This window comes from Copadichromis virginalis, linkage group LG3 (assembly GCF_057382275.1).
Source record: "Copadichromis virginalis isolate Kocher_CV1m ecotype Utaka linkage group LG3, C_Virginalis_male_GT1.1, whole genome shotgun sequence".
NCBI classification, from domain to species: Eukaryota; Metazoa; Chordata; class Actinopteri; order Cichliformes; family Cichlidae; genus Copadichromis; species Copadichromis virginalis.
Genome location: NC_140620.1, coordinates 11897341 through 11922183, shown reverse-complemented (window position 1 = coordinate 11922183; position 24843 = coordinate 11897341). Strand labels below are relative to the sequence as shown.

The window sequence follows — 24843 nt, the reverse complement described above, 5'->3', positions numbered from 1 at the left end:
GCACAAAGTAAATTTTGAACATGTCTGCAGAAACCTGAAGAGGACCACCAACAGTCTCCAACCAACCTGACAAATGTTTGAGAATGTTTGGAAAGAAGAATCAAATAAAATGTCCCAACCCAGGTGTGAAAAGCTTGCTGCATCACACCCAAAAGATTAAAGGTCAGGTGTTTTAATAATTATGTAAACGTTATAATTCAGTTTTTCTCTCAAAAAACTAAAACGACTCTTTCTTCAGCAGTAGGGTGGCCCTGAGAGGCCAAATGGACTGCAACTTAGGAAAACACCACCAAATAGAAAAACTGTGCAAAAACACACAAAACACAATGAATATAGGAAAAAAGAAAATTTCAAGGGGAGTGTTTCTGGGGAGACAATAATGTGATAGACCAGCGGGAAGTGGCAGGAAATAAAACATGCTAAGGACGCGGCTAGCAGCCACTAAAGGGCAGTGGATGATTCATCGGTTTTGTGATAAGAAAAGACGTGAGGTAAGTGTTTTTTCATCATATGATTCATATAATACTGAAGATATATGGAGTATACATACACATCTAATTATACCATAGCTAACCTTTGACATAGCTTTACATGTGTATCATTTTTAAACTTGAGAACAAATACTAATAAATAAAAGTTATTAAGGTTTGTTGCAGTCAATCACTATTTTTTAAGCCTTCCTAAACATGTTGTAGATTTTAATTCGGCATTTAATTTGTGTCTTCATTTTTGTGTCACTTTTTGGTCTTAATCTCCTAAGAATACCACATGGCTCAATGATGTTGTTGTCTGATGAATGGCAGAAAGTTTACAGTGGTTTACTCTGAGAGGTGCTGCTAAGACTGAAAATAGGAGATAATAAGAAAAACAAGATGAACAATAACTGAAAAACAATGTATACATAAAAAAAATCTCTTGATGGATAAATTATAGGCAAGGATATGCCCAAAAGCTTAGCTCCACTGGATGTTTCCTTGGAAAATTGTTTCATCCAAGTGACTTCTTCAGTCTCACAGATGAGTGATGAAATGTTTGAAAACCGTTAAATTCAATCGACTTTTTAAGGAGAGTAGTTTAATGCTTAAATGCTCACCAAAGCTGAGGGAAAGCGAAAGTTCTTTCAATAGAAGTGAAACTGACCCCTTTCATCAGTGTTTGTTCTCATAACCAATTACAGATCTGCCAACATCCAAACTCGTTATGTGTTCGTATTTTTATTTCTCCTATTAGTTTGACCGTGTACAAATCACCTTTGAACAGGATGTGTTTTTAAAAAGGTGTGCTCATGAAGACAGTGGGTTCATCTTACAGCACAAGACAAAGTTGCCACATTTGATTAAACCTAATTGAAAAATGAAGGAGAAGAACAGTCAGAGTGTAATATCATCAAACACGATTCATGGTCTCAGATAAAACTTTACAGTATTCATGCTACTTTACCAAACTTTTGATGGCTAGGTGTGCAGTTCATGCTTTAAATGCATTCACTGTTTAGATTGAGAAATCTAAGTGATCGCTGCCCTCTGCTAAGACTGGAGATAATATAAGCAGTGTTGGGTAAGTTACTTTAAATTAGTAACTTAGTTACATTACTAGTTACTTCTGGCAAAAGTAACTCAGTTACTTCAAGTTACTCGTTACTTTCAGAGTAACTAGTTACTAGGGAAAGTAACTTTGGTTTTACTCAGAATTCTCTTGATAATGTGTTGCTTTCGTACCTGGATACCCAGCAAGTTTTCCAGTCTTCTTGCTTACTTGCCACAAGTGCACTGTGCCACCTGCCAATAGAAAGGAAAAAATAATGTGCACATTTCCTCAAGAGAAATCCCACGCCTGATTCTATCCTAGCCTGCTTTTTACATCCAACACAAAAACTGCAGTCGTGGTGCTTTCGATTGTACTCAGAACTCGGAAATTCTGCCTTCTGAATAGGAAGATGTAGGTAACACCAGACTGCAGATGAGCTGCATACAGGGCTGGACTGGGACAAAAAAATCATCCCGGGCATTTTGACTAGAGACCGGCCCACCATTATAGCAAAGATCATAAAGCCTTTGAATGAAAACAAACACTGTTGTGACAGTGATGCACACTGTTCTGATGGTATATGTGCATCAATCTATCAATTGTTTGTTGTAAGACTCAGATAATTATTCTTTTAAAAGTGAGACATTTTAAATGAGAATAAGAAAGTATTTCACCCAAGATGCACCTGTCCAACTAAACCGTCTGAGAAAAGCCATTTTGTTGTGCTAGCTGGGTTTATGTTAACGAAAGCCAGCAGTAATTTGGGATTTTTATGCCACGTAGACCCCTGGCAACACTTTGCTAGATCCGCACCTGCACAGTTACCAGCTGTCAGCTACTTAGAAAAGGATCCTGGTGTTATTTGTCTCTCAGAAACAGTTCATAACTTCCCTTCAACTCATTCATGTCACCTAAAAGGTAAACCTGTTTCTCCATCACAGCTCTGATGATTCAGTAAGGACATCTCCTGGTTTCATCTTCATGTTTCCCTCTCACCACATATCCAAACCATCATGACCAGCAGCTTTTTTGCAGCTGTGGCTCCAGCAAACATCAGCTGATACTAGAAATTAATATTAAATAAATTCTAACAACAGCTGATCAAGCTTAAACGTGCTGCTGTTGTTTACCGCGACATCCGCTGGTTTCCTCTTTCTGGCACAAAGTGGGTGATAAACAAACAAGAGAGCCGATCAGCTGATCATTGATCAGTTTTCATGATTGAAGTAGAAACAGGAGAGGGAGGGTGAGAGAAGAAGAGGCAGCTGTGCAGCGTAAAGACACAGAATAACTCCAGCTTTGTGTCTTTTCCATTCTATCTGAATTACGGGACAAACTGTTCCTTTTCACCTCAATACGAAACGCGTAATATTTTCTCTGAATGAGACGATTCCGTTTTTTACGGGACGGTTGGCAACTCTAATAATTACCTGTATGAACAAAATAAAGTTCACTATCAGTAACATAGCACCACCCAGCTGTATAGAAACTCCGTCATGCTAGCTAGCACGCAGTACGAAAAAGTCAGCACAAGGAAAATAAACTCCACCTAAACTTGATTTATATGTGACTCAGATAGACTGCAGGTCATAACTTCTTACCTGAAGTTCAGTTCACCTGACACTCGGACCAGCGGCCGCCTCGGGTCTCTTTTCCTCTTGCCTCCCTTTTCCTTCATCCACCTGCTGGCCTCCACCACTCGCTAATGTTATTGAATCTGTGGAAGCTCCGCGACAGCCACCACACGAAGTAACGAATAACGAGCCTATCTAAATCCCAGTAACGAGTAACGCGTTCCTGGTTTTGGCATAATAACTAGTTACCGTGCTCGTTACCACAATAATAACGTAGTTAGTGTAACGCGTTACTTAATAACGCGTTAGTCCCAACACTGAATATAAGGAATGAGAGAACTGAGACAGCTGTTATTTTAATCAGCCTGTCTCAGTTCTTTTAACTCACAAAGTAATGTGGTAACATCTGGACTGATGTGTTTACTGTCAGCATTTTAATTGCTAGTTTAAAGGCTGTAGGTTGCAGTTTGCTCTGACACTGTATAAATGTCATAGGCCTCAGTGCTGGTTCTAATTAGGGCTGATATCGTCACTGATTTCTATAACTGATTCCATTCTGATTCACAAAGTACCAATTCAATTCAATCCACAACTCGACTCAGTCAGAAATAGTATAATTCTGCTCATTTATCTGTACATATCCATATTTTTATATCTGCGTATAAAAACAAAGCTGACACTTGTGAGACTTCATCAGAGGTGTAAACATTGTCTTTATCTCAAAGTAGCTGAGGATAAAACAGAAAAACATGAAGGAAATTGTCCTGGACTGACTTTTTACAGCCGATAACCTTAAAAATATACTGCAGAACTAAAACAGAAGAAAACCATGAACATTACCTGATGCTGTTGATGTGAAGCAAGTTATACAGGTTTGATTAGAGACACAGCTAAGAGTTTTGCGATATTTTTCTGTTTACCTGCTCTTTAATCCTGTTGTTGTTTTTGCTGTTCGGTGGTTGAAATTTTTCAAACCCAGCCTTAGTTCTAATAGTCTGAGGTGTTTTAAGCTTTATTTGCGAAGAGCACATTAGCTTACTAAAAAGGGTAGATAGCTTGTACTGCTGGGGCGTAATACATTCATCAGTCTTCCATCAGTTATGGTGGACAGCTTCAGCTTCAGTCTTCACATATCCGTGCTGGTCAGAGTGTAAATCTTGAGGCTGAACGGCCTTTGTACAAGATCACACTCTTCTTAGCTGGGCGCAGCTATGAGCACAAACAGCAGTGGCAGCCAGCCTGTGTCTGTCCAACCAATCAGAGCTCCTCACATCAAAAGCAGCATGTGGTTAATTTGGATTGCTTTGGGGTTGTCATGGTCCTACGTCTGACCCAGTGTTTTGTGTTCGCTTATTGGTCATTCGTGGTTTTGGTTTTCTGAATGTTATATGTGTTCTTGCTTCCAGTTTGGGTTACTGTATTTTCCTTGTGTACCATGAGTAACATTCCTTCAGTCGGTTTCTCAGCCTCAAGTACTTGTCCTTGTGAATTGTTTCAGGTTTTATTTTGATAGTCCCTGTCCTGTGTGCAGTGTGTCTGGTTTTGCTTCCCTTGTCTCATTAGCTGTGTTTCCCTCCTATCTCCCAATCCCTGAATACTCTTGTGTGTATTTAAACCCTGTGTTTTCTTTGCTCTGTGTCGTGTCACACTGTCATGTTGTTTCTAGTGTTCCACAGTTTAGTTTTCTCTTTGATTGTGTCAGGAATAAAGCTGAGGTTTTTGAATTTATATTGTGTATCCTAGAGTACATTTGGGCCTTTCTCTCCTGTCCACACACAGCATTCATCCGTGACAGGGATTTAAAAAATAGATAGCAAATCAAATAGTTAATCCCAAAGCTAATTCATTATCTAATATCATAGCTAACCTGTGAGCTAACAGGAGGTAAAATGGGTTTCAAATGAGTGGAATCACCATTCTACATGTCAGTAATAAATCTTAATTTTTGTATCTATTGATTTCTTTCTGTTTTTTTTAAAAACAATTTTGAAAATCAATTTTTGAATGCAGAATGCAAAAATGGTTTAATGAAATGAGGTTTTTATTGAAAGTTTAATTCTGCTTTTCTGAAATTCATAAATATTGATTTAGATGTTTTATTTTTGTTTAAAATTAAATCGTTAAATAATAAATGACATACATCTAGGATCCCATCTCATTTGACCTGACTTACATCCCAGCACCCCACTCCCTATCTGTCTTTTGCCCCATCTGTTTCAGCTTGTTCTTGTTGTGTGTCATGTCCTGTATAGGTTTTGCCCTGTTAAAATAAAATGGAAAAAAACAGAAGTCAGATAATACACGCAAACTAGTTAAATTACTGTATTAAAGACTTAAAGAGTTGGATGACCTCTAATCTTCTTCTTCGAAATCAGATAAATTGAGTAAATTCTTGTACTTGTCCCTGCAAATATAATAGATGTGGTATCCAACCTGGCTCCAGTAACACTGTGAGGATTCTTGGGCTCATTCTTGACAAGGATATGTCCTTCAGCATGGACAGTACAGAAATCTGTGGGAGTGTTTACCTTCATTCTAACATGTGAGCACAGATACATGTTTGTTACCATAAACATGCATGTTTGCTATGAAAGCTGCTCAGACACAAATGTTCCTCAGCTCATATGTAACGACTGAAGAGAGGAAACTATGTGGTAGTTTAACAGCTCCACGCTCCCTCTGCTGGAGACATCTGGTAATTGTTTCTAATCTTAGTACTGCTGGTATATATACTGCGTGACTGTACTGTCAGTCACAGGAAAACATACAAGATACTGTGCTCTAAGCTCTCCTACTCACAGTGACATTGAAAACATCAGATATCACTTTAACCCTCTCAGGCTCAAATTAAACTTTTTGTTGCTGATGCACAACCAAGTCCTGCAGCGGTACTTCTGAGTAAAAAATCCTCATAAAATATGTATGTGAGGTAATCAGGTTGTTAGTTTTTAACTGTTGCAAATCGGCAACACCTGCCTTGAGAGGGTTGAACTTGACAAGAAAGATGGCCCGTCTGTCTCCACGGTGATAACCCCACCTACTGAGGTTGGATGTAAAGAGCGATGATGATTTTTATTTTAGCTCTATGTGCCTGAACTTTCCTTACTTTTTAAATGACTGTATCACATCTAAACTAAACGTGAAAAACTTATATTACTTACAGCAGATCTAACCAACAGGTACAGGTCAGGATTTTAAATATTGATGAAAAATATGTAATTATAGTCTAACTTTTGGAACAACCAGCCGAATTATAAGAAAAGCATGTCAGTAGATGAGAAATTTGACTTTATTTATTTCTTTATACGTTATATTTACAAACTGTTTAGCTCGTGGATTATAATTGTTATTCCAGTAAATTTGAGTTTAGATGTGTGAGACTGATTGTTTTAGCTGTGGTGGGCTCTGATACTCTGAGAGTTTAAAAAAAAATTTAAAAACTGAGCTCAGTCTACATGAAATGTCTGTATGAAGTCATTAAGTACATTCCCTGTTTTTTGATCGGGTTAATAACGTTTGTTTGAATAATCTGTATTTCTTACTGAAGCTGGCCAGATAAAAACTTTCACTCAGTGGGCCCACGTCCTCATTTTAGGTTTGATATTATTTTAATACATGAAGGTGAATGGCTTAAACATGAAGTGAGCTGTGGATTGGGGAAGGCCTCGCCCCTGAAGATTCCCAATTACTAATTGTAAGGGAGAAAGTTAAAGAAGTGAAAAAAGGAAGGGTGGACGGGCATGAAGATGAGAATGAACCGCTTGTAGAACTGGAGGATTATATATAGAAAGGAACTGGAAGATGCTTGATTGGAGGAATGGCCCTGTTCCTGAAATTCAAATACTTTATCTCCGATTAGAAAGCACTTGGAGAGCTTCAGTCTCTCTGACCTGAAGCTGTAGGAACTCTGGTCTCATCCTCAAACATCAGGAGCAGCTGCTCCATCAGAAACACCACAGAAGAAGAACCACAGTAGATCAAAGAGGGCATTTTTATTCTGTTCACTGAACAGATTAATATAAATATAAGATAACTACACCTGCCTCATTACAATAAAATTATTTACATTTGTCATGCCGGGGCAGATCACACGACTCTGTACAATATACAAAAGATAAACATAAACAATCACACTGAGGTACACATGAAAACAGATCGATTGGACTGAGATGAAGCAATCATATCTTTGTTTCCTCTCATTTAACAGAATAATGTCTTCCTCAGAGGATCCACCTGTGCTTCCTCTCCTCTCTCCTCCACCTGTTACAGTGAGGGAACGTCCTCCATGATGGAGGAGCTGCTGGAAAGTGCTGAGAGTTTCCTCCAGAGTGAGACCTCTGTCACAGTTCAGAGGATCTACGGCAGCAGAGACCTTCATGGACACTAAAAGTCTCAAACACACAACAACAACATCACACTGACTCCACTCTGACATCACTGATCAATAATCAAAGAACACACAGATCAAACTGATTGATCAGCCATCAGAGGAGTCGGATCAATGGAGCTGCTTCTGTTCCTGATGTCCCCTGTTTGATCCTGGACCTGAACTCTCCCTGCAGAGGAGACACAAGACAGTCAGACACACACACACACACACACACGTTTGTATGTATTTACATCCTTGTGGGGACATGTCACTGACATAATGCTTTCCCAAGCTGCTTACCCTAAACATCAAAAATGAAGTCCTAACCCTAAACCCAACCACTGTTTCTAATTTTAATCTTGGTTATTTTATGTTGTAATCTGATATATTATGCTCTGTAAATTTGTTCTGATTTGTTCATCTGTTGTGTGGTTTTAAAGTGTTGGTAGGTGTCGTAAACGTGGTCGTATTGAGCTGCCGTGTTGATGAAAGGTTAGGCAAGTAATCAGGAGCAACAGTTTTCTAACCGTTGCTGTTTATAGTTGTTTTTGGTATAATATCAGGAAAATAAGAACTGGGGTCCAACTGGAGATATTTGTTTTGCAGTTTTCAGTTTCAGCGGCATACAAACTATGTTAGAAAAGCACGAGTCAGAAGATTTTTGTCCTGCAGAAGCGGAAACGAAGGACTGAAGATTGCCGCTACACTGACACTTAAACCACAATTTGAGACTAAAAAATGCCGTCGAACTCATCGAAATGGGAATTTTGTCCCCACAAGTGACCGTTAGACCCCACAAGTATTGTAGCATGCCAGGTTTGTGTCCTCACAAAGATGTCAAAACATGTACACACACAGAGACACAAGCAAACCTTTGACTTTGAGGAGCACTGTTTTGTTTCTCTTGACCTCCCCGTCGACTTCACATTTATACTCTCCACTGTCTCCATCTGTGGGCTGTTTCAGGGTCAGACTGAGGTCTCCAGTTTTCAGCAGGTCTTTATTCATCTCCGTTCGGTCTTTGTAATCCTGGTGCTGTTTGTGAGGCTGGTCAGAGCCGTTCTCATACACATGGACCATTTTATCACCACTGACCTTCCACTGCACCTTGGTATCTCCAGGCAGGTTTGCTGTTGTTTTAAATGGCAGCTGGACAGACTCCGCCCCCTCACCCTCCTCCACCTGACAGTCTGAGAGGACGACAAACAAAAGATGAGCTGTACAGACAGCAGCAGTGGGTTTCTGAGTAGAACAGAAGGAGGAGCTTTTGTACCTCCTCACAGTACTCTGTAGTTTCACTGTGTTTACACTGTGTGTGTGCAGGCCTGGATCTCTAACGAAGCTTGGACTTCACTGTTGGTCCATTTCTCTGTAATTTGTTCCAGTTTAGAGCAAGCTGTTCTTCACAGTTAATGATGATGTGGATTTCACTATGTACATCAGTATTTGCCTCGCACCCCACCACATGGAAACCACACAAACCTTTGACTCTGAGCAGCACTCTTTTGTATCTCTGCATCTCCCCATAGACTCTACAGCTGTATCCTCCTTTGTCTCCATCTGTGGGGTATTTCAGGGTCAGACTGAGGTCTCCGGTTCTCAGCAGGTCTTCGTTCATCTTCGTTCGGTCTCTGTAAAGCTGGTGCTGTTCTCCAGGCTGGTCAGAGCCGTTCTTATACACGTGGACCTTCCTGTCATTGCTGTCTCTCCACACCACTTCAGCATCTTCAGGCAAGTTTTCTGAGGTTTTGAACGGCAGCTCGACAGACTCCAACTCCTCTAACTCCTTCTGGCAGACTGAGAGGACAACAAACACAACATGAGCTGTAGCAGCAGCAGGTTTTCAGAGTTGTGGAGAAAGCTGAAGGACAGAAGCAGATCAAAATCTAAAACCTGGAGGTTTTTTTTCTTTTTTAAAGATTCTTCTGCAGATGGCTTTGGTTTGGTTTTGTGTGTCTAAACTAGACTTTATTAGTAGCTTCTTATTTTCTTTATAATTAGAATTGTCAAGTCTTGTGGCTTTTACAATAAGGGGCCGGGCTTTAGGAGCCATTTATGTTTGTGTGCCTCTGTTTTTACACTATGATATGTCTTTTTAGTACAGTATTTAAGGTAGGCCCATTTAATTACCATCAGGTGTTGTTGGTCAGTAGGACCTAAAGGTCTGTGACCACTACATTGTTGTGATCTATGATAAATGATGTTGAATACTAAGAGGAACTGTTAAACTATGAATACAACCATTGGCGAGCAATTACTGTGTAAAATGGATAAGATATGTACAGCTGGAGTTATTACACTTTCTCAAGTTTCAATGGCGTCTGCAGCTCACACACAAAACAGCACTGACCTTTGACTTTCAGCTCCACTTGTTTCTTCATCAGGATGTTTCCCTCCCTGCTGTAGGTGGTGCAGGTGTAGGTGTCTGTGTCCCAGTCTGTGGGGTATTTCAGGGTCAGACTGAAGTCTCCAGTTCTCAGCGGGTCTTCAGTCATCTGTGTTCGGTCTCTGTAACGGTGGTCCTGATCTTGAAGCTGGTCAGATCTGATCTCATACACGTGGACCTTCCTGTTGAATCTGGTCTTCCACTCCACTTTAGCAACTTCAGGCAGGTTTATGGTAGTTTTGCAGGGCAGCAGAATAAACTCTGCCCCTGAAACCACCTCCAGCTGGGGGACTGAGAGGACAACAAACACAACATGAGTTGTACAGACTGAAGCAACTCTGAGCATGTTTTGACTGGTTCAAATTAAATATTTGCAATGACAAGTTCCAGTCTGAAACATGTCCAACTGCCCCACTGAACATAAACAGTTTCTTTGTTTTATTTCTGTTCAATCAGCAGCAGAGAGACAGTCAATCCAAACCAAATGAGGCTTGTCTATGACAAGATTTATTTTTTCATGAACTCTGCAGCTCTACTTAAAGAAATACAAAATAATCTATACAATTCATCAGTGAGCTGATAAACGATCATTCAGTTTTATGATGATTTATTTCATCCAGTCTGCTGCTGATCAATAAGCTCTGCCTTTCTAAACCACTGAGAACCTAAACTGGCCAAGAGGCTGAAGTATGGAGAGGAAATAGTGTCAAATATAAAATATGTTTATTGTACAAAACTATGTTCAGACCTCTGACATGGAGCTCCACTTGTTTCTTCTTCAGCAAGTTTCCCTTCCTGCTGATGGTGCAGGTGTAGGTGGAGTTGTCGTCATCTGTGGGAAGTTTCAGGGTCAGATTGAGGTCTCTAAATTTCAGCAGGTTTCTGTTCATCTCTGTTCGTCCTCTGTAAAACCGGTGCTGTTCTCCACGCTGGTCACGTCCATTCTCATAAACATGGACTGTCCTGCCATCTCTGTCCTTCCACTCCACTCTAGTGTCTTTGAGGAATCTGACTATAGCTTTGCACGGCAGCTGGACAGACTCCTCCCCTGAATCCACCCCCACCTCGTAAACTGAGAAAACAATAAAGCACAACATGATGACATCATTAGCAGCTGTGATGGTCACATGACCTCCCTGTCCCTCCTTGTCTTCTAGTCTCAGTCAGATTGTGTCTCAGTTTGTTCCTGATGTGTTCCTGACTCGTTCTTTGGTAACTAGTCTGCAGCGTCCTGTAAAGTGCTGCAGACATGTTGGATGAAGAAGAACAGACAGACTGAGCCTCCACAGTCGGCCATGTCTCACACACATCAGCACAGAAACCATGAAGATCTCATGTGTCTGAACATCTGAAGCTCTCCACCACATGACTGAGCACAACTCAAGGAGGAACATTTACTGAAGCTGCTGCAACATTTACTGTCAGCACATGTTTCCATGTCAGCTGCTGTTTACCACCACAGAAGAAGAACAGCTTGTCCACATGCAGCCTCTGTGGTCGTGTCCAAATTCATGGGCCGCATCCTCCTGATCAGTGATGGGAATAACGGTGTTACAAGTAACGGCGTTACTAACAGCGTTACTCTTTTCAGTAACGAGTAATCTAACTAATTACTATTCCTATCCTTACAACGGCGTTACAGTTACTAACAAGGAAATGCGGTCCTTTACTATTTTTCAACAAACAGACGGTTGAAGCTGTGCTCAGCTTACCGCATCTTATATCAGTTGTACGGAAGTAGCTGTAAGTAATCTGGACGCTACACCTTTAAGCAGCTGTGCGCTCCCGCGGACGGTAATCACGATCACTGTCTAGCACAACACCTGGAGCTAAGGGGGCAAAACAATCGCATGAGTGCTGCTGTTTGACTGAGGAAGAATAAAGTAGTCGTGGTAAGACAATCACATGACCACTTAAAGACAAAGCAACAAGGTGATAGATACCAGTTTATAAATTGTGTTGATAGGCCACGTAAAACCAGAATCATGATAAACAATATATACGCAGCGTTTTTTCCTCAATAGTTTTGTCACGTTTACTGTCTAAGGACAGCGCAGCGAGCACTCTCTGCTTTTGAGCAAAAAAATTAAATAAAACAGGGGAAGTTTTAGGAGTGACGGCGAGAGAGAGCAGGAAAAGAGAGAGCGAGCGAGTTTTGAGATGTGAGAGATTTGTGACGTTTAGCGTGTTTGGAGTCTGTAGTTAATGTGTTGTCTTGTGTAGTTAGTGTGTAGTGTGTGGATAGTTTTGTGTTGTGTCAGAACAATGAGGTGACTGCTGTCTCCAGGTAGAAACAGGAGTGATACACCTGCTGCTGTCAGACCTGCAGGTATCAGGCTGTGATGTTCTCCTTTATAGTGGACAGAAATTATGTTTTTGGAGTGGCACAAATAATTTGTGGCATCCTATTGAAGAACAGCTGATTGTTCTGTAAATAGTTTGAAATGGTTATTTAAAAAATCAAGGTAAAAGGTAAATGGATGCAAATAACTTTGTTTGCAAAACTTGTGCATAGGATTTTAAAATTGACAATTTATATTTGCATCACCGGTTGAGTGAACGCTGGCGCGACTGGCTGCCGCTACTCACCGGCCGCCACTCACCACTATCGCTAACGTTAACGCTACTGGACTTCTGTCTTACTCCTGTTTCTAAGGCCCACCGGTGTCCCTACCCGGCTGTTCCTGTCCATGATGTGGCCTTTCAGGATCTATGTACTTTCAGTGTGGGTCTGGATCCTTATGTCATCGATCTACCGACTCGGCACTGGACTTCATCAATATACAGCTGATGAGCTCCTCCGGCTCCGCTTCTCTTTAGCCGCTCCGCCGTTGGCTGCTCTTCATTTCCACACGGACATTGCTTTCCTCCCCCGTCGAAAGTACGTACATCGAGGCTCCCGTCGGTATTTCCATCAGGATAATTCCAAACCAATTCAGTCCTTCTGGTCCACCTCTGGTCGCTCTCAACGGAACCCCTGCAGGTCCATTGACCACAATGTTCTGACTGGTCTGCCTAGGTCGGCTAACACTCTCATCCAGTCCGGCAGTATTTCTGTCAACTTCGGCCTGCTTAACATCCGTTCGCTTACGAGCAAAGGACATCTCATCCAGGATCTCCTAACAGACCGTAAGTTTGACTTTTTCTGCTTGACTGAGACATGGCAACAGCCCAATGACTTTTCGCAACTCAACGACTCCACCCCCCCGGGGTTTGTTTACACCTGCCAACCTCGCGAGTCCGGCCGTGGTGGTGGCCTCGCGATAATCTATCGCGAGAACTGGAAAGTCTCGCCGCTGTCCGCCCCTACGTACAGCTCCTTTGAATCTGTTGTTTGTCAACTTTCAGGACCTACCCCAACTGTAATAGCTGTCATCTACCGCCCCCCAAAATTTAATTCTGTTTTTATCAGTGACTTTGCCGATCTGCTGACCAATCTAGCTACTGTCTCCCCTAATATAATATTGCTGGGTGACTTTAACGTCCACGTGGATAACTGCGACCATCCTCTTACCAAGGACCTTCTATCCTGCCTTGATAGCTTCAGCCTTAAACAATACATAAACTTCCCTACCCACACTAAGGGCCACACTTTGGACCTAGTCTGCTGTTCTGGACTTACCCCCTCCATCTGTACAGCTGACGAACTGCTAATTTCGGACCATCTACTTCTCTCCTTTAATGTTCACATGACCCTCTCTGTAATTAACAATCCCCGTATTATCTCTTTCCGGAATATCAAGAATATAAATCTTGATATCCTTTCCTCTGCTCTCTCTAGCTGCTTGTCTTTTAACAACTTAGCTACTCAAGAGGACCTGGTACTTTTTTATAATCATAGCCTTAGCAGTATTTTAAATTCCCTGGCTCCACAAAAAACCAGAACTGTACTTTTTTCTCGCTCTGCACCCTGGTACACCCCTGAACTCCGGCTACTGAAAGCTAAAGGCCGACAGCTTGAACGTCTCTATAAAAAAACTGGCCTTACTATTCATAAGGATATGTTTAATAACCACGTTCTGTTTTACCAGGAATGTATTAGTCAAACCAAATCTGCTTATTACTCTGCTATTGTCTGCTCAAGTGAGAACTCTACCAAGACCCTTTTCTCACTATTCAACTCTTTTAACAGGCCACCTGATTCTCTGCCTGCTCATCTCTATTCATCTAACTTCTGTGATGCTCTAATGCTATTCTTTATTGATAAAATTCATAAAATACACTTAGACCTGGACCCTAATGCTCAATGTAGCTTCTCTGTCCTAACTTCTCCCCCTTCTCACTTCCTCTCTGTTTTTCAACTTCCATCCTTAGCTGATATTGCTGATCTCATCCATAAATCAAAGCCTTCTACCTGCCAGCTCGATCCTATCCCCACTGTCCTCGTCAAAGCCTGCTTACTCCCTCTCCTTCCCCTCATATCTGCTATTATTCACTCTTCACTCACCACTGGAACTGTTCCTGCTTCCTTCAAAGTTGCTGCTATTACCCCAATCCTGAAAAAAACTGGTCTAGATCCCAACAACTTTAATAATTTTCGTCCTATCTCCAATCTACCATTTCTCTCAAAAATCCTTGAAAAAATAGTTGCTTCACAAGTCCATCTTCACCTAACTGATAATAACCTTTACGAACAGTTCCAGTCTGGCTTTCGTCCTTTACATAGCACTGAAACTGCTCTTATAAAAATAACAAACGACCTTCTTATGGCAGCTGATTCTGGTCTCCTCTCCATCCTTATTCTCCTTGATCTGAGTGCAGCTTTTGACACCATCTCTCATCCCATTCTCCTTAGCAGATTAGCTTCTATTGGTCTCTCTCACACTCCACTAGCCTGGTTTAAATCATACCTATCTGACCGCACTCAGTTCATTCAATTAAAATCCTTCACTTCTCAGCTTTCTCCTTTATCCACTGGGGTGCCCCAGGGATCTGTCCTCGGGCCCCTTCTTTTCATCATCTACCTTCTTCCACTCGGATATATTTTTCGTAAATATAATATTCAGTTCCACTGCTACGCCGATGACACCCAGCTCTATCTCTCTACCAAACCTGACTCTACTCTTCCTCCACCCTCCCTCATCCTCTGTCTAGCTGAACTTAATTCTTGGTTCTCCTCCAATTTCCTTAAACTCAACAGCAATAAATCGGAACTTCTTCTGGTTGGCACTAAACGACTGCTATCCAGAATTAACAATTTCTCTCTCACCATCAATAACTCGCTGGTCCCTATCTCTCCCTCTGTGAAAAGCTTGGGTGTCATTCTCGATAGCACATTATCCTTTAACTCACATATCAATAATATTACACGTGCAGCATATTTCCAACTCCGTAACATTAATCGCCTCCGCCCCTTCCTCACACCTCACGCCACTGCCATTCTCATCCATAATCTTGTTATCTCTAGAATTGACTACTGCAACTCATTATTATTTGGCCTCACACAAAAATCTATCAACAAGCTCCAACGTGTCCAGAACTCTGCTGCCCGTATTATTACTAGGACTTCTTCTACCCACCACATCTCCCCAATCCTGAAGCAACTTCACTGGCTCCCGGTTAAACTTCGCATCCATTTTAAAATAATTCTGTATACATTCAAGGCTATTCATTCTCTCTCTCCACCGTACCTCTCTGACTTATTACAGATGAAGCTCCCATCCCGCTGCCTCAGATCTTCATCTTCTCTTTCTCTCTCTGTTCCCTCTGCTCGTCTGATTACAATGGGAGGGAGGGCTTTTAGCTGCTCTGCCCCTCGACTTTGGAATTCCCTATCCCCGGACCTCAGAAATATTAGTTCATTCTCTCTTTTTAAGTCCACCCTCAAAACTCATCTGTTTAAAATTGCCTATCCTTAAATTTCTGTATGCTTTAACTTTTATCTTCTATTTTTATTATTGTGTATATTTCCAGTTTTTATCTGTTGTACAGTGTCCTTGGGTGCTTTGAAAGGCGCTATTTAAATAAAATGTAGTATTATTATTATTATTATTATTATTATTATTATTATTATTATTATTATTAAAGTTATGAAATATGATCATTAAACATGTTTGTGGTTGTTACAGTAAAAAATAAAACTTTTTCTACTCGGATTTTATGTTTTTTGTCTGCTTTTAGATCAATCGTGTTAATACAGTATGTCAACATGAAAACATGACTGTAAATTCAGACACGTGAGGCTGTGCTGAAAAGAATGACACCAAACAAGGCAAATAAATAGTTTTTAAAGGTGAAATGTGGAGGGAACATCAAAAGTAGTTACAAATGATCAATTATACCCTGGACCCAGAGGGTTAAACTTTTTTTTTTAAAGTAACGCAATAGTTACTTTTCAAGTAATTAATTACTTTTAGAATATTGTAACTCAGTTACTAACTCAGTTACTTTTTTGAAGAAGTAACTACTAACTATAATTAATTACTTTTTCAAAGTAACTTGCCCAACACTGCTCCTGAGGACGCATTTGTAGACCGATTACATCACAGCGACGCGCCGAAGGCTGTCCAAATTTGTAGACTCCTCCGAATGCAGCCGACAAATGCGTCCTCCTTTTCCCCGAATTTGAAGAATGGGTCGGGTGTGTCCTTCGTGGCCTACCATATCCCAGAATTCATAGCGTGGCCCAGCCAAATTCCAGTTTCCAACAATGGTGGCCGCTACTAAGTTTAAAAATTACTTAGTTTTAAAATTAGTCTTATTAATCTTTCTGGGTCACAAAGTAAGCTTTTAACATATTTTCAGGCGAGAAAGTAGCTGTGTAAACATCAAATATCTGCTCGGTTTATCAAGACATCGCATATTTGCAAAAGTGCTTCAACGTTTTCGGAGACATCTGCTACCCACCAGCTCGATAGCTAGCCGGGAGCTCGAGGATCACTGATGCGGCTGAGAACGGCACAACTCCATCATTTTCAGATCACCGCGGACTTTCGCTACTCAGGTTAAACGTAATATATAAGTCACTTAGACAACCTAAAAATGTTATTGTTGGGCTTTTTTCAGTGTTTTGTTTGTTCGTGAGTAAATCGGTTTGGCTGAGATTAAAGTTATTAGATTAGATTAGTTTAGGTAAAACTTTATTAATCCTCCATGTGGGTTCCTCCTTGGTTTTCACACAGCTGAATAAACGTCAAACAGAAAACTGATTAAACAGAAGTATGAGACGGTCGAGAATTTACGCCAGTGTCCTGTTATATTTTAGATAGCAAGGAGCAGACGGCTGAGTTTATTATACTCCACAGAGACAGCGGTGACGCTAATCAGAAGGCTAGACCGTCCAATTTCACAGCAGTTTACTTCCGGCCTACCCGACCTTCTGAGGACCTGGCCCACGTAGACCGCGAAGGCCGGGTCATCAGGAGGATGCAGCCCATGAATTTGGACACGACTTGTGTTAGATCAATGCAGTGAAGCACACACACTGTTTAGTAAAGTCATGTTGTGGAGCTGTTTCACTGATCAATGACTGAGTCTGAAGGAGGTTTTCTGACTTCTGGAACAAACCTGGAAGTTTCTCTTCAGCTCTCTGTATCAGCTGTTTGTAACTCTCAACTCTTTCAGCTTCTGGAACAAGTTTGTGTGAGCCACAGTCAAGGAGCCACCAGAGGACACCTGCTAACCATCGGCATTATGGGTAGTGTAGTAGAAGTGACTCACCTGGCATGAAGTACTGCCGGAAACGAAATAAAAGACCTCCAGAAACCACAACAAGAAGCAGGATAACCAGGAGTGCCAACAAAAGTTTGGCCCAGGATGGAAATGGTTCTGCAAAGAAAATAAATATGACTTCTGACTTATATCTATAGCACTCACCTCTGTGTACAGCACTGACCTTTGACCTGCAGCACTACTTTCTTTGTCAGGATGTCTTTGTCCCTGTAGATGGTGCAGATGTATCCTCCACTGTCTCTCACTTTGGGGTGTTTCAGGGTCAGACTGAGGTCTCCAGTTCTCAGCAGGTCTTCATTCATCTTCGTTCGGTCTCTGTAAACTTCGTCCTGAGTCATGAGCTCATCATTTCTGTTAGAATACTCATGGACTGTGATGAGTCCAAGGTCAGAGCGACTCCACTCCACTGTGGTGTCCTCAGGCAGGTCAGGTTTTGTTTTGCAGGGCAGGATGACAGACTCTGAGCCTTCCCTCACCTTCACCTCCACCTGCTGGTCTAAGAGGACAAGAAACCGCAATATAAACCATAGGACTAGAACCCCCCGAAGCTTATCCTGTTCCTGGACATAGCGTTTTCTGTGGGAAAAACATTTCCTCACTCATCCAAGTTACTTGATTTGGTTATAATTAGCAAGGCATCTAAAGAAAGCTCCAGGCGATCCGGGAGAGAAGGAGGACAACTTCTGTTTAAGCGAACAGATTTTTGGATTTTCTTACCTGGATGACTGAGCGCGCATTAACATATAACATATTAACATATAGGACTAGTAATACTGATTGTAACTGGAGCACAGTACAGTATCTACATTCCTGACCTGACTGTTCAGCAACCATTAACAATAATGTTCTCTCTTTTTGTTTTCAGTGTTAAATGTTATTTATGAGATGCTGCTACAGTTACTAAAAGTTCATAATGAATATGTTGGGGGTCAAGTAATTCAAATTTTGGGTTAGCATAAAAACATTGGTTCTGGCAAAACAACCTGAATGTTTCATGTTGAATGATGTATAAAATGACAGCAGGCACTTATAAATATATGTGCAGATGTGTGTGTGTCTCCCTGACATGAACCTCTGACCCGAAGCTGAACTTAGTAATTCTTATTATCACCAAAGGCTGTAGCAGCAAGATCCTATTTTCTTCTGCTTTGTTATTCTTGTTTTGCTGTTTTCAGTGAAGGCAAATCTGAAGTCAAAAGTTGCTGCTGGTATCATCAAGACTTTCAGAACCGCTTAGGAAATACTTCACTTCAGTTTGACCTCTGACCTTTGTTTGTCTTTGTCAGTACTGAGTTATGGCCTTTAAGTACAACAGGCCTTTGGGTTTTGTTCTGACCTTTGACCTGCAGCTTGATGGCTCTGATACTCCGTTCTTGTCTTCCATTGCTGATGGAGCAGGTGTAGTTGCCGCTGTCAGTCAGTTGTGGTTTCCTCAGAGTGAGGCTGAAGTCTTTTGTGATTAAGGCGTAACGATTCATTGATGTGCGCCCTCTGTAACGCTGGTTTTGTCCTCTAAGATCGTCTCCTCCTGCTCGACGTAGGTGTACTGATTTGGGATCTATGCCACTGCGAGTCCACATCACTGTGGTGTTGTCCTCAGGTATAGAACCTGAGTACAGACATGACAGCAGGACAGACCTTTCCCCCTCATTCACCTCCACCACCACAGCCAGAGCATGCTGGGAAACTGGAAGAACAGAAACAGAAATCAAATTCATCTTGAAATGATGCACTATTAACTAATACTACCTTCAGGAACAAGTTTTACAAACAACAAAGAGCATAAATGTTATCAGTCCCACTGAAGTAAAAGAAATAACATTTTAATCTTTCAAAGAGTGAAATTGCTGCACTCCAACAGATGTCTCGAGGTATTGAGAACACAAAACAGCTTCAGTTTTCCTCAGCATTGATTTTCCTATTCATTTTTTTTTCATAGTCAGTTCTGCGTTTATTTCAGTTTAGCTGTTCTGTTCATGTTTTGTATCTGCCATAATACGCCTTCCATTAAAATTTAGTTTTGCCTCTTGTTGTCTGCATTTAGGTCCTCACAGAAACACACACAGTCTGCAGCCGCAGATCGTGACAACTCCTATAAGAATAGGTCAATCCAAGCTGACTGACATTCACTACAACAATATATGCTTGAAAACATGTTGGAGAGTCAACAGAACACTTTTATTTATTCACTCACTGAGTCATATCCCTAGCTACTCCAATCTGCATGACAAATATCTTGCTGTAGGCAAGATACTAACCCTAGGTTGCTTCTTGGCTGCATCTATGAAATGATGCATCCATGATGTGTTTTCAGGTTGAGCTTTAAAAGAACCATGAAAACACTCACACTGATGTGGAAACAGTAACAGCTAGGCTATCACACTGACTGCACCTGCAGTTAGAGCACAAATTCTGTTCACAGCAGCTGAAACTGAGCCTGGTTTCTATGTTTGATGAAACTCCAGTGCTCCAGCCTGAGTTTAGTTAAATTTTCAGTTTTATTTACGCCACAATTATTCTTTAGTGGACTGGTGTGTTTGCAGTCCCTGAGCAGTTATGGACAGCCCATCTACCTGCATAGGGCTCTGTTGTCAGAGGGAGGCAGTGGTCATTCTGTGGGCCACTCCTCTCTGTACTGTTGTTGTACCACCAACCAGCCAACATACAAAGAGCTGAAGTGAAACTGAGTGATAGGAACAGTGTTAAGTGTGACTGCAGGGTTTTCCATCTTTCTCTTGGTGCTGCTGCTTCTCTATTCTGGCACACACGTCAACCAGCATCATCCATGTCCATTTTCAGTCTGTGAATACAGACAATGTCATGGGGAAATAAATGATTAATTAGAAATGTTTTTCACAGAGTGAAGTGAGACTGAAGGATCAGAGCTGTCTGAATTCTCTAAATACCAACAAAAGAGTCCTCAGTGCCTTTGTGCTTCACAGTTCTCAGCAAAGCAAAAGTGATTCTCTGCTCAGACGACATTTAAAGTGGATGAGCAGGTACATTTTTGAAATGCTTTTTATTTTTGTTGTGTTGAAGCACAGTCAGACTCTGTTTGGTGAACTCTAGTTTTATAAGTGTTCCATTTTAAAACATACTTTAACAAAGTTTAAGTGTAATAACTTAAAGCTGTGGAGGCTACATGTGTGGCGCAGTAATGTGGGTTCTGCCTCAAAGAACAAAAGAAACCAAAAAACACAGAAAAAAATATCGAAAAGACAACACAGCAGTGGTCAAAATGTTAACACTGAAGCTTCACAGAAATCAAAGTCAAGAAACCAGTGAGTGGTTTCTGGTGGAGATTTTATTGATTGTGTTTTATATATCGTCCATATTAACTAGAAGCATGTTTGTATCTTCGTGTTTGATTATTTTGACCTGAGGCAAAATCCAGCTGTGAGGGTGGTGCAGCTGAAAGTGAAACTATGAATGAAATGAGCAGAATTTTCTTTGTTCAGATGTAATTTTTGGCTACACACACTAACCGTGACATCACCTAAACCTCGCTGATAAGAGAAAGAAAAACCAAAAGTTGGATTCACAGATGTTTTTTTCTTTGGTTTGGGGGTTTAACAGCTTAAATAAATAACTTATTTAATTTACCCCCCACCCGTGTGGGACTGAAACCTTTTTATCTTTAAAACTGGATTCAGTGTTTGTTAAATTTTTCAAATATTTCATATTAAACGTATTATTATTATAATAATAATTATTGCTGTTGTTTTCTTCTATTACATGTGTGAATACTTAATGGCAGCAATGGGTTTAGATTATTGATGTTTGCAGGTAAATGTCAATAAAGGAGAATCATTTTAGTTTAATCTGTAAAAATGTTGCTGTAACTTTGTTTGGAACAATAAGGGACATTAATAACTGTTTGACTGGTTGAAGTCATTATTCAGAAGAATGCATGTGTGTGTGAATATTTTAAAAACGTTGGTCTACAAATAACTGTACAATAGTCATATTCATAACCTCATGAATGTCTGTTTATGTGATCATGTATTCAGACGCAGTGTCAGAGTTAACAGATGTCAGTATCACAGCTCACAGAGGGACGCCCGACTGTGACTGCAGCTGGTACTGTGCTCTCTGACCCAGCAGAGTTAAATTCTTCAACAGCAAACAAGTAACAAAAGTGATGAAAAATAATAAGAAAGCTGATTTTATGCAAAATAAATCAATACAAGGAGGAATTACGCTGTTATTTAGAATCTATATTCCATATAAAAAATAAATAATCTTTAATTTTTCAGTGTGGACTCTATAAAAAAAACCATAGAGGCTCTGGCTGTTTGCAGGTTGATCGAGAATCACTGTTTTCCAGAGAACTTTTATCTCTAGTCCAGACCCTGGTAAGAAGTGGATCACTTCATATTATTGTGAACTCAGAGTTAAACCTGACTGGACTTCATTAATCCTGCCACTGATATCTGCTTCTCAGGTCCACTCAGACCTGACATAAATCTCTTCATTACATGGTGAACACACAGATGTCCAGTGACATTTTATATTTCACACTTTAAGGAAATATAACAGGGTCGACTGTTGAACCATCAGGTCTCCAGCTGCCAATGGGAACAAAGACTGTAATAAAGGTTCAGTTTTAAGTCTGAACCAGTTGAATCTCATCAGTGTGTAACTGCTTCTAATGGGCACAGTTTATTTTGCATATGTATAAATGTTTCTACACTGACGTAGGCAGACTAGAAATGACTCATGAAGGTAATTAAAGCTAATGTGTGAAGAGTTAAAGAGAAATTGAAGTAAAACAGCTGAAGCAGTCGTATTGAAGAAAATAGCTCCTGTCGAAACGGCACAGTGCAACACTGTAACCAGACATGTGAGAGAACTAAACTTAATGAACAAAGAGCTAAACAGAAACATGGTAAACTATGTAAATTTTTTGCTGAAGTACGTAGTTATTGAAACTTCCAGCAGTCGTATTATTTGATCTGAATCAGAATCCAGTGTTTGATGGAAATCTCCTCCTGCTGCACTTCAACACATTAAAGAGAGAGAGATGAAAGAAAAGCTGATGATGAGAGCAGAGAGAGGAAGGTGTACTTACCGTGCAGGAGGATCACAAACACCACAAACATCTTCATGTTCCTGTCAAACTCAGAGACTCTTTAAAAGCCCTTCAGGACATCAGCTCACAGCAGCTTCACTTTCCTCTGCTGATCATCTACTGACACTCTCACACTGCTTCACTGTCACAGCTCAGAGTTCAGCTTCACACTTTGTTAAAGCACATCTGTGGAATGAAGTCTGACCGGCCACAGATCAGACGTTTGTGAGAACGGAGGCAGTGATTTGCTGGTTCACCTGTGGGGGCGTGGCTAACAGAAAAGTGGATGAACAGGATGGAAACCATGAGAGAATGAACTCCTCCTACTACTCTTATCAGATAAGTTTGTTTTTGTTCTTTTACTAAAAAGAAAGAGACTTAGTTTCATCACACTTTACTTTTAGCCTATTTAGCAGAAGTTAATATTCAGAAGATTGTATTTATAAATATCTGAAACACTGCGTGTGTGAAAAGAGAGGGAGAAAACTGTGAGCTCAGGTATTTGCTGATCTTTAAACTTTAAAATCACCACATTCCCACAGACCAATCAGATACAGGATATGAGGAATTATTCACCAGGTGGCCTTTATGACAGGAGAGGAGTTTGGATTCAGCAGCTCTGAGCCTGATACTGAGGTGGACAACTCCAACATACCACGGTACATTTCACCCTGCCCACATACTACATACATACCGTGGCCCAGTGCTGGATACACGGCCACAGACAGGTTTCTATGTTTTGTCCTGGTTTGGAGACAGCATGCTGTCGTCTGAGCTGAGGAGCCCTGAGGCAAACTCCTCAACACCAAGTTATCCTGCCCATCATTGAGGTCATGTTGCTGTTTCAGGGCTTCATCTGGATTCCTGCTGATTTAAAGTCTCTGTAGGTTCATGTGAAATAAAGATCTGACATGATAACCTGGTGTTATGTGGACTGAACCAACAATCCAGCAGAGGTCAGGTAAGCAGGGCACTGTGGCTGCCGTCACTCCTGAAGTGGAAACTAAACAGCTCTGTGTGGACTGTGATAAACCAGTATTCAGAGCGTCTAACGACACAAACAGAAGTCTGCATTATGGATCTGCTGCTTTCACAGGACAACAGCAGAGAGCTGCACAGCAGGATTATTCTGAGGCCTCGAGGATCACACAGGAAAACAGGACATGATTTATGTAAGTATGGGGGAAAGCTCAGTGTGGTCATCACCAGGCACCACTGATAATATTCTTATTATGCAAAGAAAATGACTTCAGTAAAAGTAAATATAACTCTCAATTATTAAACATAAGCTGTTAGTTTTAACTGATGAGGTTTCAGTGAATGTAGTGAGATTTATTTATTTTTATATGCAGCACAAACTGTTCAATCCAATTTATCTTGTTAAATCGGTGTAGAGGAGGAAGATGTTTTTGTCTGTGTGCAAACAAATTCACATTTTAATGTTGTTTCTGCAGGCTCTGAGGCATTTAGTGAATCAAAGGACAGAAACAAAGCGTAGACATACATGCCAAAGTTTCTGTCAAACGTTTTAAATTGGTCCTAATTTTAATTCTCTGTGACGTTATGAAGTTTAAAAAGTCTTAAATCGAACTTTCCTGAAGCCCACATTCAGCCCCAAACACATCAGAAGCATCAGAAACACCACAGAAGAAGAAGAACACTGATCAAATGAAACCTTACAAAGTTTTTATTTCACAGTTTATAAAATTACAAAAATGTAAAAATATCAGATTTGGCCTCATCTGTAGTCCCTGTGCAGACCAACCAATAAATGAAGAGAAACAGTAAACGGCTCACACTGAGTGGAGCTGGTCACAGGTCAGTTTGAGACAAACACCTTTAATACTTTAGAACTATGAAAAGGTTTTATGACTAAAGTGAAGGCACACTTACATTAATGTGATGCTGCAGATATTCTTTAAAACAGGTATTTTTCCAAGTTAGTTTAAAAACAATCTCTCTATCAGCATAAAAATGTAAAACATAATCAATAATAAATAAATAATCTCAACTGCTGTAAATAGCATGAAGAACCTGTGATGTTTCCTACAGAGTCAGTGGAACATAATGAGGCAGGTTGTGCATGGAAAGAAGGAGGAAGAAAACGTTGGGGTCCAAGGAAAGCTGATAATAAGAGAGATCTTCTGGTGATAATAACAACAGTGTGTCAAACGATGATTAAAAGGAAGAGGCAGCATCATCCAACACAAAGTCAGAGTCTCAAGGTGACTGAAGCCAGACCAGC

At 40.7% G+C, this 24843-nt stretch overlaps 1 protein-coding gene across 1 annotated transcript; it reads right to left on the bottom strand.

Moving 5' to 3' along the window:
• Window positions 1-7073: 7073 nt before the first annotated feature.
• Window positions 7074-22791, bottom strand: LOC146712789 (uncharacterized). Its single transcript, XM_085443868.1, has 9 exons — window positions 22599-22791; window positions 18864-19214; window positions 17691-18023; window positions 17516-17623; window positions 10605-10928; window positions 9821-10147; window positions 8953-9267; window positions 8343-8660; window positions 7074-7657 (listed from the first exon to the last, which is right to left on the bottom strand). Exons 1-9 carry the CDS (start codon window positions 22633-22635, stop codon window positions 7566-7568), a joined length of 2205 nt encoding a protein of 734 aa, XP_085299994.1. The 5' UTR covers window positions 22636-22791; the 3' UTR covers window positions 7074-7565.
• Window positions 22792-24843: the final 2052 nt, after the last annotated feature.